The sequence below is a fragment of the Lepidothrix coronata genome, unplaced genomic scaffold, assembly GCF_001604755.1.
Source record: "Lepidothrix coronata isolate B3197 unplaced genomic scaffold, Lepidothrix_coronata-1.0 Scaffold7, whole genome shotgun sequence".
Lineage (NCBI taxonomy): Eukaryota > Metazoa > Chordata > Aves > Passeriformes > Pipridae > Lepidothrix > Lepidothrix coronata.
Window position 1 is genome coordinate 9,006,790 of NW_016690187.1, and position 19,019 is coordinate 9,025,808.

A 19,019-nucleotide genomic window follows, 5' to 3' on the forward strand; every position below is an offset into this window, starting at 1 on the left:
TTCCATTTTCAGCCTTAAAAATCTGTGTCTAACAGATCCTTTAGTCTGTCAGATAAATGGGGCATGACACTGATCCAGATACTTATTCCTGCTTCTGAAAAAAATCAAAGTTAGTGTTCCCCTAGGACAAGTATGTTTTAGTAGATTATTCAGACATTGTTAATTTTTTTTTTCATTTCACCATAGTTTAGACAGGTAAACAGACTGTGTCTGTGAACATTTTTGTGACAGCTTTTCAAATTAGTGAAGTGCATTTCATACAAGGCATCTCTGCACACTGAGAAAATCCCAAACTCATTTAGCATTTTACTTGGACACGGACATGTTCATATGACAGTATAGTATATGCTGTTGTATTTATTAGACAGTATTTTGGGGAAATATATTAGCAGGAGGTGAGGCTGAGGCACACCACATAATTTTATGTGTCTTAGGCACTTAAGGTGAGGGTTAGTTTCTAAAGTAGCCTATGGAAAGGGGAGAGGGAAGATGCTTTAAGAAGAAAGTGAGAAATGGAGCCCTAATTTAAGTACTTTGAATTGCCCTCAGAAAAGCCTCCTGCTTCATTAACTAAACAGGGAGCAGAGCAAGATTAGGTATCTAAATCAGGTGTCTGAAATAAAGCCTTGTATTCTTTGAGTTGCTGTAGTTTGAATATTAACCATTCAACTCAACTCTTTTGTTGTTATACTGAGAGCTTAGATGATGTTCTTTGTCTGGATAAATACCAGTTAATTTCTCATTTATTGAGTAGCATATTCCAGCCTAGTGGCAAGTTTGATCTTTTTTCACCAAAAATCCCACAACTTAGCCCAGTGTACACCAGCTTCTATGATTCTTTTTACTAGTCTCGTTAAAATTGTTTCTTAAAACATAGAATTGTAAAATTGTAGTATTGTGTCATCACAAAATGTTAGTAGTTGGTAATGGCCCAAGGGGGCAGAAGGAATAAGCAGGGTTTATTACTTTAATTCAAATATTCTTATTGTGGTAAATTTGACTCTTGCAATTTTAATACTTACATAATTTTTAGCAACTGATAGAGGAAGGAAGAGAACATTCATGTGAATTCTGTGGTCTAGAGAGGCTCTGCAATTAAGATCACACAGGCTAATTCTGGAGAAGTGAGGAAGACGTTTCCCACTATTATTTGTGAGAAGGAGAGGATATTTCATTAAGAGAACTAGAGGGGAATATTCTTATCCAGTTTATTTAGGTTTCATTAAATTGCTGTGTGCCATCAGCACAAGCCAAAACTAACAATGTTGTAGTCTGCATTTGTGTTACTCATTGCAGAATTTTTAATTAATGCTAGTGAAATACATTCCCAGTTGGTCTTTATGGTGTCTTATTTCAAGTATTGTTTGTAAATATTTATTTCATTACATGGAAGTTTTATATAGATAGTTTTGTTTGTCTGGCAGTATGGCTTTGTAATTTGCTTGCATGACCGCAGTGCATAAAAGAATTAAAGAATATAAATTTAAAATGGTGTTGTCCGTCATGTATTTCATGTAAAGTTTATCTTGTTAAGGCATCACCTGTTTTGTTTTTTTAATCAAATATTCTATTTATAAATGGCTTATAATTTTTTGAGTTTATATATTTGAGACTTTGCTATAACTGTTGGTATGAATTGTCCTACTTTGTACAGGACACTTAAGAATACAGTTTTCCATGTGACATAAAGAAGTCCTTTCAAGAGACAAAAGTTATAAAAGTATCAGGCCATGGGATGAATATGGAATAGGAGTTCTTTCTACTAATTTGTAGCAGTATCTCAGTCATCATTTTGCACATAAGTCTTGTAACTGAGATTTGCCTCTTCTTGCTATAATTTATGAATGATCATTTGTTAAATTATATTGTTATAGTTTTCAAGAAAACCTTTCTAAACTATGCATTTTATAAATGATAGTAGAAGGAACAACAAGATGTGACTTCAAAAGGCATCTTTCCAGTCCAAGGTACACGTGCTGCAAGTAGAGCCTGTTCTGCCCATAACTAGGAAATGTAATGTGCACCATTTGTTGCAGTTTGTATTGTTATGCAGGTTCATCAGTAGTTCAGTCTTGACTGTGCTTGATCCTTGCTGACAACAACAGCTAGCTGTCTCTTTAGTTAAGACAGAATCTATGTTTGCAATTGGCAGACCAAGGAGAACTAGGGTCTCTAAGCCTGTCACATACCAGCAAGGTGGTACAGTGGCAGTGTAGTAGCATTTTCCTTACTGTTTAAATCATAATTAATTTTGATCACTTTAGTGAGGATCATAATTTGGATAGAGATATTACTGCAGTCCTGAAAATTAGATCAGAAACTAATGTTTTAAAAGTGGATTTTAAGATCTATATTCTTCCTGAATGATGCTTCTTACAAATGTTTAATATAGGGTTACCTTGACTGCCCTTTTGTTAGATGGAATTATATAAGCTGTATAATGCACTGAAAAAGCTTTTCTTACTGGGAGCTCTATATATATAGATCAGCAGAAAAAAAATCATTCTGGATTATTTTACCTCTTTGTCTTTCTACCATCTTGATATTTTTTAATTCAAACTGTTTGTAGGTCATGAACTTTATTTTTCTGTTATGCATGCTTTATTTCTCCTAGTTATAAAAATATTTTGTCCATTAAGTACTGCCTGTCCTTGATTTACAGGTAATATTATATTCTCTGGTATTATTTCTTTCACAGTTCCCACATCTAACAAACTGGAAAAGTTTCATGTCAGTTAAGCCAAATCTTTATGTGAAATAAATTCAAAAACTAGTCAGTAGTATAAAGCTGTAAGTGACAGGTTGTGTCCTTATGTGTTTTTAGCATACCATTAAATAGACAGTGTCTCTAGGTAGTTTTCTACACCAGGTAAAATGAGAACTGTATATTAATAACATCTCATGTTAGACAGTTCGTTAACAGAATTATATCTTGAGGGCATGAAGTGCTTTGATATGAATTTTCAGAATATTGCCTTGATTTTTTTTCTTCCCGTCAACTAATACTTTCTGCCTGAAAGAATCCGTTTGTAAGTGATCTCATATGGGATAATTTTACTCAGGAGTCATGCCATTTATGAGCATTCTCCAATAACAAATAACAAAATTTCTGATTGAACTTGGCTCCACGGCATCACTCTTTTTTTGGGGGGGTAGGCCAATTTAGACACCCCGTCCTTAACAGGCTTCACCTGTTCCTACACCACCCTTCAGTTATATTGGCACAGACAGTTGATAGGGTGTGTGGGAAAGTGAACTGGTCCATCTTAAAAGACAAGGGTGGGAGAGGGGAGATATGAAAGAATTAAATTCTTCCTCCCAAACCTGCTTTTCTGCTGGGTTATTTTTGTTGGTGAACAGTTTGAGTATGCAGGGAGTGCTGGTAGGGTCCCTGCTCTGTGTGCAGCTGGTAGCAGAAAATCAAGAGTAACATCTGGATGGATAAGGAATGGGATGAGAAGCTCATGTCCACATTATGAAAATGTTTCTTTAGAATCTGGGATACAACATGAACTAAAATAGGTGCAATACTAGTCACCCCATCTAACAAATGATTTTGCAGAATTACAGGGGATTTAAGATAATGGCCATAATAGAGATCAAGGCCCTGGAAGAACTTGCTTTGACGCACATGAGGCAGAGAACCTGGGATTACTTACATTTCAAAGGAGAATGTTAAGGAAAGTTATAAACCCATCTATAATAAATGTCAAATGACAGTGTTGATCAGGAACTTCTATGATTTTTTTTTTTGATACAGTATAAGTTGAAATTACAATGAAGTTAAAAAATGTGGAATCTGAATCTAGTAGAATGAAATACTTTATATATATCCATTTTGTCATAAGGTTCCTGAGATCATGGGGTGTGTTACAAGTCCCCAAAAATGTTGCAGTAAAAATTTTAAAGACTATTTCATGGCATGTTTCAAGGCTCAAGTCAATCTGTGTTGGGAGATACAACATCTAACATGTGAGACGGGTTCTCCACGTTGGTCTCTCATAAAGTCTGTCTGAATGCAGTGACTACTGGGGGGGATATGGACATTGAACTGTAGACAGGTGTCAAGGAACTTAAAGTGTTCAGGATAAATGCAGTGCTGAGTCCCTGAAGCTGTTTTCCTGAGAGGCTGAGAGGACACTTCTGGCCAGGGAGCAGCCCAGTAGTACAGTGAGTGTGTGGAGGCAGTGTGTTTGTTCTCAACTGTTACTAGAAAGTGGGGGCTGGGAAAGGGCTTTTGAAATCAAAGGATTACTGTGTTCCATCTGGCCAGCTGGGAACAGGGAATAAAAAAAAAAATTCCTAAGCGTCACTGATGATTTGAAACGTGGTTGCCAAGGTCTGTAACAGGTACTCCCAAACCTCCTGTAGATTTGTGATTTTTGTAAAAAGGAAACTATCATGGTGAGGAAGAAGGTACCTTTTTGTTCCTTAATGTTTTCCTGTTTAGTCACCTTTTCTCATTATGTAGTGCAAGAAGAAAGGGATACCCTAAGAGAGGCCGGTAGCAATAAAGAGTTACAGCATGGTACTCTGATAACAGCAGAGTGAGTACCGTGTCACTTTTACCATTCCATTCTTTGTTATTTATAGAAATTTGGCACGAAAGCTTACTGAACCTGTGCATGTTTCTGATTTATGTATGAATACATACACATACTCACCTATACATATGTGCAGCACTGAGAACAGTGGGACCTGATCTTTGTGGATTCTGTGCATGCTCACAGAATAGAAGGGAAGGACATCACCTAGGAGCTGTGTCATGCAATACAGATGCTTAGGTAGATTAGATTTTCCTCTCCCATCCCACCAAATCATCTAAACCTAGTGGTCCTCACAATTTTTGGACCTGGCAAAAAAATAATTGTTGCCCACTTCATCATCATATTGATAATTTGTGGATAATGAATGAGGCTTCAAAAGACAAAAGAAAACCACAGAGGGAAGAAGAAACAAGATATTTTAAAGTCAATGTATTTTCCTTTGGTTTCAAGAAAAATGTTGGAACAATTCAACGTTTTAATTCTCTTAAGGCAACCCAGTAGTCTTCATGAATTCATGTTGTCTGTTTATGACTTGTCTAAATTGTCATGTGACTAATATTTTGTTTGTGATAAATTTAATGGTCTTGCATGTAGTGAAAAAATATCCTTTACTACATATTGGGATTTTTATTAAGCCTTTAAAGGTTTTGATGGCTTACAACATTCTCATAAACAAAATAGGAAATATTTGAACAAGATGGGAACTACTGGAAGTTGAGTGTGCGAGACTGGTTGGAAGATAATACATAGAGCATAGTTATCAGTGATACACTTTCCAAACAAATAATATCTCATTATGAGAGCTGCAGAAGTGGCTGCTGGTTGAATACTGTTAGGTATTTCCATTAATGAGCTGGATTGTGAGCATTCTTGTTAAATTTGTAGATGACCCCCAAACTAGGAGATGTCCACGTATGTATAAAACAAAATGATAATTTAGGAGCATATCAAGAAATAGAAGAAATCATTAGGAAAAAAGCAGCTACGGACAATTCCTGAGACAGATTTTATGCAGGAATAATCAACTATGCAAACGTAGTATTAAGAATAGCTAGCCAAGCAGGGTCACACAGTAAGTTATAAACTGAGCGTGAGATAGTGTTGCAGTGCTGTCACAAAAAAGCAAATGCTAGACTGGGTTTAATAAACAGGAGAATCAACTGAAAAGTTGAGTTAATCCTCTAGTATTTTTAGTGCTTGTAAGACATTATTATTGAGAGCTCTGAGGAGTGCATTAGGTAATGTATGCTTCCAGAAACTTTTAGACCAGTTGGAGAGATTCCAGAAAAAAGGTTCAAAGTTAGAAGTAGTATGTGGTTTACAAGGAAAGCTCAAAATAAAAAAGACCTCAAGTTTTAATAAAAAATAGGGAGTGTGTATTCTCAGTTCATAGCCTACAGGCTCAGTTTAACTAATGCATTTAAATTGAAATAAAGGTGGCTTAGGCTACACATATGGAAAACTTTTGCAAGCACTAAACAGACTGAGTTTGGAAGGTTTTAAAAATCAGAATCGCTCAGAACTGCCAACAAGAAGAGCCTGTTGGAATTTCAAGGTCTTCTTGTTCTCACTCCTATCTGTGGATCTTTTTTTGAGTCTTTTGTATATTTTGATAATTTAGTTTGATCTTACCTATGTTTGTTTCTTTCCTTCTTGTGCTGCTTGATGTTTTCTTTTTCCTTGCCATGCTCTTCTGTTTCTGCCGTTTTCCACTCAGTTCAGGTACAGAACAGAAAAACAATTGTTTCTCTTCCATGAGTTAGATGGGGGGTTTTTTGGTCTTGCTTGTACAAAAGCATACTGTCACAAATCACCTTTCTTCTCAGGGGTCAGTTTTTCAGATCATCTTGTCTTGCAGGTGTCCACTGAGCTTAAGCTTTCTCTGCAGCTTCTCTCTTCCATTACTACTTCAGATTTCTATCTGAACTCTGTCTCTGTTCCCAGCTGGATCTCTCATGTGAAATTCTCTCAAATATTGATTTGTAGTTAATGTACATTCTGCAACTTTTGTACCTTTTTATTTTGGTTGGCTGCAGGTTTTGGTTTCTTCTGCCTCAGCAAGCATCACCATTTTAAAGCAAAGACATCCCCTTCTTTACAACTCCCCTTTGTGGTGTTCTTTGTTTATTGGCCTTCTCAATGAGTGCCATCATTTTTAAACCTTTCTCCAAAGTCTTCTGCATTCTGATTTACTTTCAGGAGTTAACTCTGGTAGTTGTCCTGATCCTTCTGCTCTTGAAGTCGCTGGCACCTTTTGTTTAGTAGATATGCTGATATGCTTCTGATACTCCTTACCAAATAACAGTAACAGTGTTAGGTGGAAGGGAGCATCTGAATTCCTCTCTGCTGTTTTTCCTTGTCAGGATTTTGAGTGCTGCCTTCACTTGCAAGCTGATAAAATCTGTTTTTGCACTTGCCTTGGTTTTGTTCTTGTGTCAGATTTTTAGGCAGTTGTACATATGATTTTCTTTTTACCGTCACAGAATGAATGGATGTCTTGCTGTCTCTTGGGTCTGTATTTTCTTTTCAGAAAGGATATTTTGTCCATTTTGTGGCGAATAGAATCAGATTTCAATTCAGGAACCCTCAGTAGTTGCTGTTGGCACACTCCTCCTCTCTGCATGGGAGGGAAGAACCAAGCCACCTCAGTAGGGAAAGGCTGTTTGGATGTCAGAGTTCCCTTGCTATTATTATTGAGTAGTACTAGAATAAGCTTTCTTCTTTCTGATTTATGTTGTATAATCAGAATTTAGTTGTAACTCCACTAATAATGACATTTTTAGAAACTTAATTGGGACAGAGGGTATTTTAAATAGCTTTTCATGTGTACACTGTTTTCACAGTTTTCAGTTTACTTTGTGAAGAAGGGTTTTCATCTCGAGTAGTTACTTGTTTCTTAAAGTAGTTTCAGCTGTTAATCATGGTCATTGGTGCTGCCAGTTCTACGGTTGGGCAGTTTTGTTTGGTTTTTTCTTTTTTACTTTTCATTTTTTTAGTGTGGGGTGTTTTTGTCTAAAGTGTCAAAAGTCTTTTCTCTAAGCCTAAAATCCAATACCCTTCATCATTCATTTTCAAGTATAGCATGAAATAATGGAGAGATACTCCAGGATTTGCTTATCTTAACAAAGGCCCAAATAAGTGTACTAATGCTGTCCTTTTACAGACACACATAATTTCCTTGGAAAAATTATGTGCTCAAGTAAAACAGACTTTGACATTAATTGTTACCATTTGTTAAGACCATTTTGTTCTGTTTAGCACACCTAGTTATCCCTAATAGGAAAGCAAATTTGCACTATTATTTTATTGATTATTAGTCAAGCCTTTCGCTTTGGGGAAAATGTAATTTTGAAATATATCAGTATTTATATTTGAGTGTTTACATTTTTTGTTTTATTTATTTTTGTCACCTTTAAGGGAATTCCCTGGTACTTTTTGGTAATTCCTGTGACATTGAAAGTCACAAAAGTGAAAGACTCTGGCAGAGAATCTGTCTGTACAGAGTGGGATGCAGTACCTTATTCTTTTAGTGAGGCTGTAGCAGGTCTGATGTCAGTCACTTCAGAGACCTTTAGACCTCAGTGCTCATTTATTGCTAAAATGTACCAGCTCTGCTCCTGCATTATGAAGATCATCTGTCAACACTTTGAGATATTCTCCTTTGTTATTAAGCTTGTGATGCTCTACACTGTCAGGTTTTTTGCCAATTATAGTTAAGGTACAATGGTGTATTCACTGGATCAAAGTCTCACACTGGCGGTAGAGGAATGATTTGTAAGTCTTTATTCATCTGAATCGTACAATAGAATACCTGAGGAATGCAAATAATCCCTCTAAGGACTCAATAGAAAAGCTGTTAAAATGACAGTCTAAGACTATTATTATTCTGAATTGGTGTTTTAGCCAAAGTAATTATTTCTTATCTTGTTGTTCCACAATAGTTCTTAGTTTATTAGTTATGATGACCATATTTACCAAACAGAATTTGAATCCAATTTTTGACATTACTTTCATGCTCATTTCACTTTTTCAAGTTTGCATGTTTCATTCTGTCTTTCACTTAGCACATTATTGAATTAGTCTAGAGACGAATGTTAGATACTTCCTTAAAGAAATCTCTAAAGGATGTATGGACAAATGTTGAAGTACACTTATGAATATTAGATTCATTTTGAGATATATTTTCTGTATAAAGTTGGCATTTATAAGCTCAGAACTTTGATACCCAGTTTGTTAGCCAAAATAAATTAGTTAACTACAAATGGTGGTTTTAGAAGTGCTGTTAAATGTTACATTCAGAAACACACCTTAAGTGTGATTTTCAATTCAGATGTTTCTGAAAGCAGTAGTGTTTAAATATCAGTCCTGGATACCAGACTATATTTTCATTGGGTAACTGGAGGAAAAAAAGATTAGTATAATGAGGATTGAAAAACACTGATGGGTATTTACATAAGTAAATGATAGAAGACAAGCCTTATATAACAAACGTGTGAAAACTGTTGAGTGAACTTCTATATTCTTTGTCCCATCTAAAACCCTACTCAGTGGGCCATGCACTTAATCTCATAATAGCTCTGATCCCCTGCTATTTTCTTTGACAAATGTGTGTTGATGAACTTGTGGTTCAGTTCATTTTTTTCTGAAGTGACATTTGCATTGATTATTTAAAGGTTTGCAGGCCACAGTTGCAAAGCACTTTAGTATAATAGCAGTTAAAACCTTAGTCTAAATCTTGCAGATTAGCAGGACTAAGAAAAAGAACTCAGCAAGCATTAAGCCCTGTGCTGTATCGTGGGTGCTTCAGGTCTGAAACATCTCTGGCACCCAAAGCACCGTTTTGTAATTTGGTTATTTGTGTACAGGAAGTATTCCCATGCCTCCTGTGTTTTCTTACTGAGCATACAGAGTTGTCATTCTTACTATTCACATCTGTTCAGAAATAGTGCCCTGTTAATAACAGGGAACTCTTTACAGGTAGTTTATAAATGTGTCCCTTAAATTTAAAATAAATAGTACTTGAAGTCATGAATGTGTTGCCTGCGTTTAGAGGTTTTTTAAATACCAGCTATTGCTGTGAAGTTTTCACTGAATCATAGAATATTCTGAGTTGGAAAGGACCCACAAGGATTATTGAGTCCAACTCCTGGCCCTGCACAGGACATCCCAAGGATCACACCTTGAGAGTGCTTGAGAGTATCATCCAAATGTTTCTTGAACTCTGTCAGACCTGGTGCTGTGACCACTTCCCTGGGGAGCCTATTCCAGTGCCCAGCCACCCTCTGGGTGAAGAAACTTTTTCTAATATCCAACCTAATCCTCCCCTCACTCAGCTTCAGATCCTGTCACTGGTCACCACAGAGAAGAGATCAGTGCCTGCCCCTCCTCATCCCCTCACGAGGAAGTTGTAACTGCAATGAGATCTCCTCTCAGTCTCCTCTTCTCCAGGCTGAACAGACCAAGTGCCCTCAGCCACTCCTCATATGGCTTCCCCTCAAGGCCCTTCATCACCTTTGTTGTCCTCCTTTGGATGCTTTCTAATAGCTTAATATCTTTCCTATACTGTGATGCCCAAAACTGCCACAATATTCAGGTGAGGCTGCCCCAGTGCAGAGCAGAGCGGGACAATCCCTCCCTCGACTGGCTGGTGATGCTGGGCCTGATGCCCCTCAGGACATGGTTGGCCCTCCTGGCTGCCAGGAGGCTGCCAGTTTTGCTTAACTCTAATAGGATATTGAACATTGAAAAACTACCAACTGTAGGTCTAAATTTGTTGTTTCATTCAACTTAAAGGATGAACACCAAACAACTATGGATGTTGCCAGTTATATGAAGAGAAACAGGAAATTTTATTGTTTATTTAAAAATAATCATAGTGTAATATCCAGAAGCTTTGTCCTGGGTCAACAGTAGAAAGAAGGGAAAAACTAGTAGAAACACAGCCCTGTATTCATCAGCTGTGGCATATTCCAAGATCAATAGCCAGAAAAAGCAGGGTGTGACTTGCTGTATAGAAGTCTATGGTGTTCTTTTCTATCTGTTAATATCAGCTGCCCCAGCTACTGAGATGCCTTTTTATTTTATTAAAAAGAAAAAAAAAACTCAGGAAAAACTGAAGGCCTTCAGTTTTACCGTATTTGACAAATATCACTCTTGGAAGTACATTTTTCTCTCAGAAAGTTTTATTCATACATTTCAGATTGCAAGTATTTAACCTCTACCAAACACCTAGTTATTGTCCCAAATTATGCCTATTTCTGATAGATTAAATGCCAAACAGAAACCAAGAAACAGTGAAATGTTAATGGAGTACACCTGAAGCAATTGCTGCCTGTTAATGCCTTGACCTTGGAAAGCAATACACAAAAAGATGGCATCATAAATCCGTGCAATTCTTATGAATATGTATGTGCTACTTGATAATAATGAATGTGGTACAGCCATGCATGCACTACAAGATAATGTTGTGCCCTTTGTTGTCTACAGGTTGATAAAAATTAAAGAGTGGGTGGACAAGCACGACCCGGGTGCTTTGGTCATTCCTTTTAGTGGGGCCTTGGAACTCAAGTTGCAAGATATGAGTGCTGAGGAGAAACAGAAGTATCTGGAAGAGAACATGACACAAAGGTTAATTAGCATTCATTTTCCCTACACTTTATTATCAACTATTTCCTTGCAGTAATTTAATTGCTTGCGCTGATAGAATAATAAATGACAGAGTAATTACCATTATAAAGAGAGAATCTTCTCCTTTCTTTACCATGAGACAGAGTGAAAAGATTTATTTTAAATTAAGTTTTTAACTGTCATCTGTCATCTCTGTACAGTGTTTTAATTATAACATAGGTATTAGTTATGTATATTTTTGAGAAGGAATGATCACCAAAACTGTTTCGTCATCCATGGGGAATGAGGATGGTGGAGAAAATTTTGCCATAATTTTCTGAAGAACTGTAATAAATTGTTTCAATATTGAATTTCAGTCAAACAGATATGCTTTCATGACCTGGAGTCCTGAAAATTGCATGAGACCAAAAGTGCTGCCTGATAGAGTGATTTAAATTTATCCCATGTTTCTGTAGTCTGCCAAATAAACAAGTCAAAATACTATATTTATGATTCTGCAGTAAAAAAAGTGGTTCTTCTGAAGAGAGTTCAAAGTAAAAGGCTACTGCAATTATTGCTATGCTTAAAAAGTAGACCTGGTATCTTCAAAATATGTGATATCTTTCCACGTAAATTGATTACTTGGCGCATTTAGCTGTTTTATGTGTATATGCTGAATGAATTGGATTCTTTCTTTTTTTCTTTTTTTTTTCAGTGCTTTAGCAAAGATCATTAAGGCTGGATATGCAGCACTCCAACTAGAATACTTTTTCACTGCAGGCCCAGATGAAGTGCGTGCATGGACCATCAGGGTAAGATTCATACTTATTCATCAGCTATATCCAGTTCCACACTATTGAATTCAGATTGATATCACTGACTTTGAAGTTTGTCATGGTGGCGGTTAGCTAGTCATTACAGATGAGGTTTTTGTCCAGGATAACTTTAATTATTTGTGAGCTGCTGAACAGTGAAAGTGGAGCTGCATTGATTGAGGCAGGTAACAATTGATTCTGCCTATTACATAGTCTGAATTTCTTCATCCTGTAGAATCTGTCTACCCTCCTCCTGTGGTCAGAGATAAGACGTACCAGTATTGTGCTTGCTTAATCTGTGTGACTGGGTTTGTCTGCAGTGAAATTGATGTTGCTTTTCATTTTGTATTCACTAAGTTTGTTTGGGTTGCGGATGGTTCATTCCTCCTTTGCTTTGCTCGGATTACATTTTCAGCAATAAAAGCAATATAACGTCATTATATTCCTCATGGATACACAGTTGGGCTCAAAAACCTAAAATCAGTATACAGTAATTCAGGTCTTTTACTGACTTTACTATTTAGACCTAGTTTATTTTGGTAGTTTTATATGTTTATCTGGGAACTTATTTAATGCTGAAAATGATATTATGTATTTTAAATATTGATGTAGGATGATTATAGCCATAGAGATCAACTAATTTATTCCCAGAGGACAGTAAGAGCTGAGCCTTTGAATGTAAATATGTTATAATATAAAGATCAATATTGAAAAATATTTTGAAATGCATGTAGTTAAAACTCTTAAAAATTACAGTAATGTCAACTTTTGGAGATGCAGCTCTGTCTTTGAGCTTTTATTGTTTGCATCAGTGTATTTAGTGCTGTGCAATGAATTTCAGTGCTGTATTTAATTTCATTCAATGGAATTAATTTGTTTTCATTAATCAACATAATTTCCTGTAAATTTATATTTTTAATAGTACTGCTACAGATGTTTGTGTATGTGTTTTAGCACATTAAACTTATTTTCTTATAAGTGTGTTTATTTTTTTTTAGTTTTCTCCTCTCATCTTCTTTTACATGATAACTGCTAGCTGAAGTCCCTGAAATAGCTACCAAAATAATATAAAAGCAGAAGTTTTGTTTTTCTGAGTCCTGTTGTAGTTTTTAAAAGCACATTGTGAAACTCCACTGTTTTCAGTAGGAGAAATGCTTGCTCTTTATTAGAAAATTTGAAAGCTGGTTTATCTTAAGACTGATTGTAAGTATCTTTGATTTAATGTGCAAAGATATTTAGTCAGGTAAGCATCAGTGAGTAGCCATATTAACCCAATACATCTTTTATTGTAAAAACTGTGCTTTACAGTGTCAGACTCCTTAGCACTTTAACATGCTTTATTAAGCAGCCTTTAGGTCACCATTATTTCTCAAATTTCTCTCCATGGTTGTATGTGCACAGAATGTATGTCCTTGTAATTTGAAGCATGCAGTTATAATGCATTCTTCTCTACTGCATAAACTTAAATTATCTTATAGTTGCCTGTGATTTTTTATTTTTTAGTGATTCAGATGTTGATTTTTTGTAAGAATACTTAGTTTGTTCTATATCAAACTTAATAAAATTATTCTGAAATAAAAATAAGCTAATGTATAAGGCTTGAGATCCATAAATCATTTCTCAGTGCAAATTTTGGTTCGCCAGTGAATGTTATGATTTAGTTGAAATTATCTGGATGTAAGTAAAAGTCCTGAGTAATTCAGATTTTAAAGTTGTTTAAAAATCTTTCAGTGTGGAAAGCTAGAGATCGAAGTGAATCTCACAATAAAACACAATCAAAATCAATACTGCTGTTGATACCTATTAGGAAAAACAAAGCTGCTGCTCTTTAATATCGGTTGGTTTATCTGTGACGAAGGTGTCTGTGTGTCCCAGTATTGAGGATCACCCAGCTGTATGCCTGACATTTTAGCTGATACGAAACAAAGTTTCAGCAGATCTTGAAAGCATATAAAAAAGGAGAAACCTCTTTCCTGCAATCAATCTTCTTAAATGCAATTAATTTTCTTCTGGTCTTTCCTTTGACAGAAAGGGACGAAGGCTCCTCAGGCAGCAGGGAAGATTCACACAGATTTTGAAAAGGGATTCATTATGGCCGAAGTAATGAAATATGAAGATTTTAAAGAAGGAGGTTCAGAGGCTGCTGTCAAGGTGAGCTCCCCATCCTTTTCTACTCCCTTCCTCCATATGTGCCATTTTTCCATTTCAGCTCTGTTTTTCACTGGGAAGAAGTTCTTAATGCTAAGCAAATCTTAACAGTCACCTCTAGCAATAGACAAAAATCTATTTTCATCTTTTACTTAAGAAAGAGTTCAAATGCACCAACTTACTGGACAGGAATGCAACTCTTTTAGTATCCAAGATACGACAGTGTATGGACTGAATATCAGCACAAGACCAAATGCTATACTAGTGTGTTAGGTTTTTTTCTCTCTTTTTACATGTTACTGTTCAGAATTTAATAAGCTTTAAATTTAGCTTGTTTTTGGAAAATCAGATTTTCAAGATGAGCGAGCAGACTTTTTAATCACTTCTGAAAGGAAAATCAAGAAATGCGGAAAATCTGTTTCTTCTAATAGTGTGTCACCTTGTTTTGAGTTTGGAATAAAGATTTTTACAAATGTCAGATGCAAATCATTAAGAAAATATTATATTATAAAAATATACCCCTTTTTTCAGTATTAATGGGTTCCACTTCTAGGCTCTGCTAAGCATAATTAGGATCTTAAAATTTACCATTTCAGTGTTTAATTCAATTGGCCTTTGATGTCTTACTCAAAAATGCCATGCCTTACTTTGATCGTTCAGAGTGACAGTAATAGTGAGTCCACAAAATATGATAGGTGAATTTTCCTGGCTACTGTCTGCTGAAGAGACAGTGAAGATATTTAATGAAAAACTTTTTTTCTTGAGCTCACGGTTCTTTGTGGTTACACTTGTATTGAGAAGAGTTTTATCTGCTTTCTCAACACTAGAGGGCAGAGACTGCTTGGGTGCCCAAACTTGTGCCCTTTTAGAGCTGACAAATTATATCTGATTTGAAGTTATTAAGTATGAAATTAACTTGTACATGGCAAATAAATTTATAAGAGAAGCTGTTCTTCTCTGTGTTGCTAATGCATTATATCCACCTTCTTTAAGCAGAGAAACTTCCCTGTNATTTCCTACACATTTGATTTCTCGTTTGGCATTTTTGACGTTTTCTTAAGATTTGTATTTTAGAAAATTGCAATTACAAAGCACATTAGTTTGATTTACTCAGTCTCAGTATTTGAAGGTTCCTACACACTATAATGTGTTAAAGAATTTAAAAGGTTCAGCTTTATTGTTTGCTATTTGATAGCTTGAAAGGTATGCAAAACTATGATTTCGAATTCAGCCTATTCTCAGTGGTATCACTAAGGAAGATCATACTGAGCAGCGGGACTTTAATAGGTTTGTTTGAACCCCAGGAAGTGAGGGGAAAAAAATCCCGTATAATTGGTTCGTTGAGACATGTGAACTGCTTTATGAAAAGGGAAGTAGAGTTGTAGCTGTAAAGTGAAACCACAGCTATAAATAAATCTAATATTCTGCAGTCAGAAACCACTTTACGTAACTGATTCAAATTTTGCCAGCAACAGTTTTTGATGCTCGAATATGAATGTTTTCCCCGAGAAGCTGCATCAGTTAACACCTATTAAATTAATCGGTATTTTGCTTGTATATTTTTATTTGCTTTTCACAATGTGAGATTCTAAAAATCAAACTTCCATGCTCAAATTATATTTAATTATTAAATTTTTATTGGTACGAAGTATCTGTACAACAAGCATATTTGCATTTGTTACTTAGTTTTAAAATCAAGGTTAGAAAAAAACCTTGTTCTTAGAATAAAGTGTCATACTCCTCTGGTCTTTTCTAATTTGCATTTAATACAATGTTTCATGCCATACACAATACTAATTACTTTTATATTGATGGTAAATTTCAAAATTAAATTTAGGAGCTTCGAGGAGTCAACTGAAATAATAGTGGTAATGGGAGTTGCTTGCTTTGTATGTTATCAAGTTGATCGATTTTTAAGTTTGATTTTGTGTGTGTTTAACACCAGTACAGCATAACTAATTTAATGCCAGTGCTGTGAACTATACACTGAATAGCTCTGTGTGGGCTTTGTAGTCTACAGGGATATCACATTATTAGCAATCATATCTGCTTAGGCAAAGCTGGCTTCTACAGATGGCTGCTTTCAAGTGCAAATGAACTGGTTAGACGTGTCTTGTTTAATACATACTCAAGATTCACAAATGGGTATTGATTTTTTCAACCAGTGTTTCTGATAGCAATGGAAATGGATTAAATGGTCTCTAGAGAATTTAAAGGAACACTGTCACTTTTAATTAACTGTAAACTGGTAACAAAAATACATAAACTTACATTAGTGTGTCAAAATGTATTTAATTAAAGAAGTCTATGCCACTTTGACAGGATGCACTACTCTGCTAAAAAAATCTATGTTGTTAGTTTGTGGAGGTCAGTTTTTTTTCTACAAATATTTGTGAGTAATAAATGCATTCAACTGTAAAATGTCTCTGTACCTGTGCCTGCAGCTTACACTTGCTGATGATTTTTACAGCACTGTTTTATTAGTGTTTATGCCATCAATTAGTCTAATTACTCTTGACTTTGAGCATTATTAGAATTTTCAAAGGAAAGAACTTGAAAGGAAACCTTTTACAGTCTAAACAGATTTCCAGGGGAAATATAAAAATATTTGCAAGGTACTACTTCTTGTTTATCGATAGTATCATATGGGGTAAGGTCAATTACTGTTTCACTATATATTTATTGTTGAGGTTATCTAAGCTGCAGTTTTCCATATGCTGGCATCACTGGGGACAATGTTTAAATAAGGAATGGCAGCAAAAAGGTTGTCGAGCCTCTACATTTCTAGACAGCAATATGAGGAAATACATTTCCTTACAGAGCAGGTTTCCTGAAAGAAAGGTGTCTAAGTTAACTGTGTACCATTAATCTGATCTGTTCTACAGCAACTAAGGTCATTAGTTAACAGCTTTCCTGTAATGGGATCTTAGGATGCCACCACTGTGATAGTGTCATTGAGAATAATGGCACAGTGAGGTCTTGCATGGAAGCACTTTCTCCTGCAAGCGAAAACTTCAAAACAGGGATGGTTATTGAACTAAAGCAGAAGCTCTCAACTTTTCCATATTGTAGACACTTTTTAAGATAAATGCTTCAACAGACCACCTCCCGCCCAGCCTGTCAGTCCTAATGCCACAGCCTCTGTAATACTAGGTTTAATTACAACGAGATAACGGTAGAAAAATATAAGAATAAATTCTAATGCAGAGAGTACTGATATTTAATACATTCCTTGCCTATTTTCTGCTCTCCTCAAGTACAACGTTTTCATAATGAATTTCCTTTTCATGTCTTTGGTCCTTATGCCTTCTCCTGTATCCTGGTTTCACAGCCTATCTGCTCTTCTATCTGTCCTTCTGAAGCAAATTTCTTCTAAAGGAGATTTCTGACAAAAAAACTGAGCCTGCATTTTGTGCTCCTCAGCCCTTCATTATCTGGGCACAAGCAGACAAGAGAGCCGCACTCGAAGCACGAGGCATGTGCAGTTGAGACTTTTGCACCGTGTTCCCATCGTTAGTTTTGACAGTGCTCTCTCGTCCAGCCGCTCAAAAGTAGTTCAGGTATCAGTTCAGGTATCACAGGTAAAAGCTGTGCAGACTGTTGCTGATCACCCTTTCCAGCAACACTGTTTTATATTCCTGCCACCACTATTTGCTGTCTGCAGGTTTTTCAGATGAAGAAAAAGAAAGCGAGGGGAAAAAAATTGAGCTGTTTTAGTGTCCTTGATCTTAAGATTTGCCAGGCTTTACAGGGTTTACCACTATATAATGCAGATGCATTTTAAGCACTACAGATCCAGCGGAGGTTAAATTACTTTTGTATATATTTTATATGTACATAAAACCAAGTGATGTCAAACTGAGGAGTATTGTTACTGTCAATCTCTGAAGCTGAAGTAGTACCATTTCTTTACCAAAATGTATTTAAATAATTGCCATTTGAAAAGACTGTAAAATGTCTAATGAAATAACCCATTTTCCTTTTGTCTGTTCCATTTACAGGCTGCTGGAAAATACAGACAACAAGGCAGAAATTACATTGTGGAGGATGGAGATATTATCTTCTTTAAATTTAATACACCTCAACAACCCAAGAAGAAATGAATATCAGATGTTGTTCATTCAGAAATAAACTGTGTTGCTTCAAAAAGCATATGAATTTTTATTTGGGATGGAATATCTGGAAACAAAAAGCATACAGTTTCTACCTAGGGAACCTCCCCTCCCCCCAGTGAAATTATTCTTGTTTGTTTTGAATTAAAATATGGCACCTCCAGCGAACATGCAAGTTCACTAAATGTGAACAGCTTTGCATTTCAAACGATTAAGACCCTACTCCAAATTGTAGGAGCTTTTCGGGAACCATATTACTCTCATGATACTTCATTAATCTCCATCATGTATGCCAAGCCTGACACGTTTGACAGTGAGGACAATGTGGCTTGCTCCTTTTTGAATCTACAGATAATGCATGTTTTACAGTACTCCAGATGTCTACACTCAATAAAACATTTGACAAAACCAGCCTTGGTGTGTTTGGGGATGTCTGTATTGACTGACTGTGGTGTGCTGAATGCGATACGGCACCTGGTGGATGCTGATTACAGAATTTTAAGACGTGTATGATACAGTAACTGGCAGTGTGGGGCAGCTGCAATTGTATCTTGAAAGTGAGTCTTTCATGGGAATCAGAAGATTAGGATGCCAGTGATTTGTCTCAAAAAAGTTAATGAATTTGTAGATGGACATTCACTGAAAGATGATAGTAAGGATAATAAGAATGGTGGCATCATAAATGATATTTACTGGAGAGAGGAAATACATGTGGAAAAATCATGTTATCTATGAGACTGAGGATTTTTTTGTTCAAATAATTTTGAAAGAGTGTTTCACTCTTGCCTTGA

General features: G+C 35.9%; 1 protein-coding gene across 2 annotated transcripts in view; it reads left to right on the top strand.

The window, feature by feature from the left end:
• OLA1 (Obg-like ATPase 1) overlaps positions 1-18,639 on the top strand; it is a 119,770-nt gene extending 101,131 nt beyond the window's left edge. For both annotated transcript variants that reach the window (XM_017838307.1, XM_017838299.1), the window contains exons 8-11: positions 11,034-11,174; positions 11,869-11,965; positions 13,997-14,119; positions 18,118-18,639. In XM_017838307.1, coding sequence (XP_017693796.1) covers positions 11,034-11,174; positions 11,869-11,965; positions 13,997-14,119; positions 18,118-18,219 — 463 coding nt within the window. In that variant the 3' untranslated portion in view covers positions 18,220-18,639. The remainder of the gene's footprint in view (positions 1-11,033; positions 11,175-11,868; positions 11,966-13,996; positions 14,120-18,117) is intronic.
• Positions 18,640-19,019: the final 380 nt, after the last annotated feature.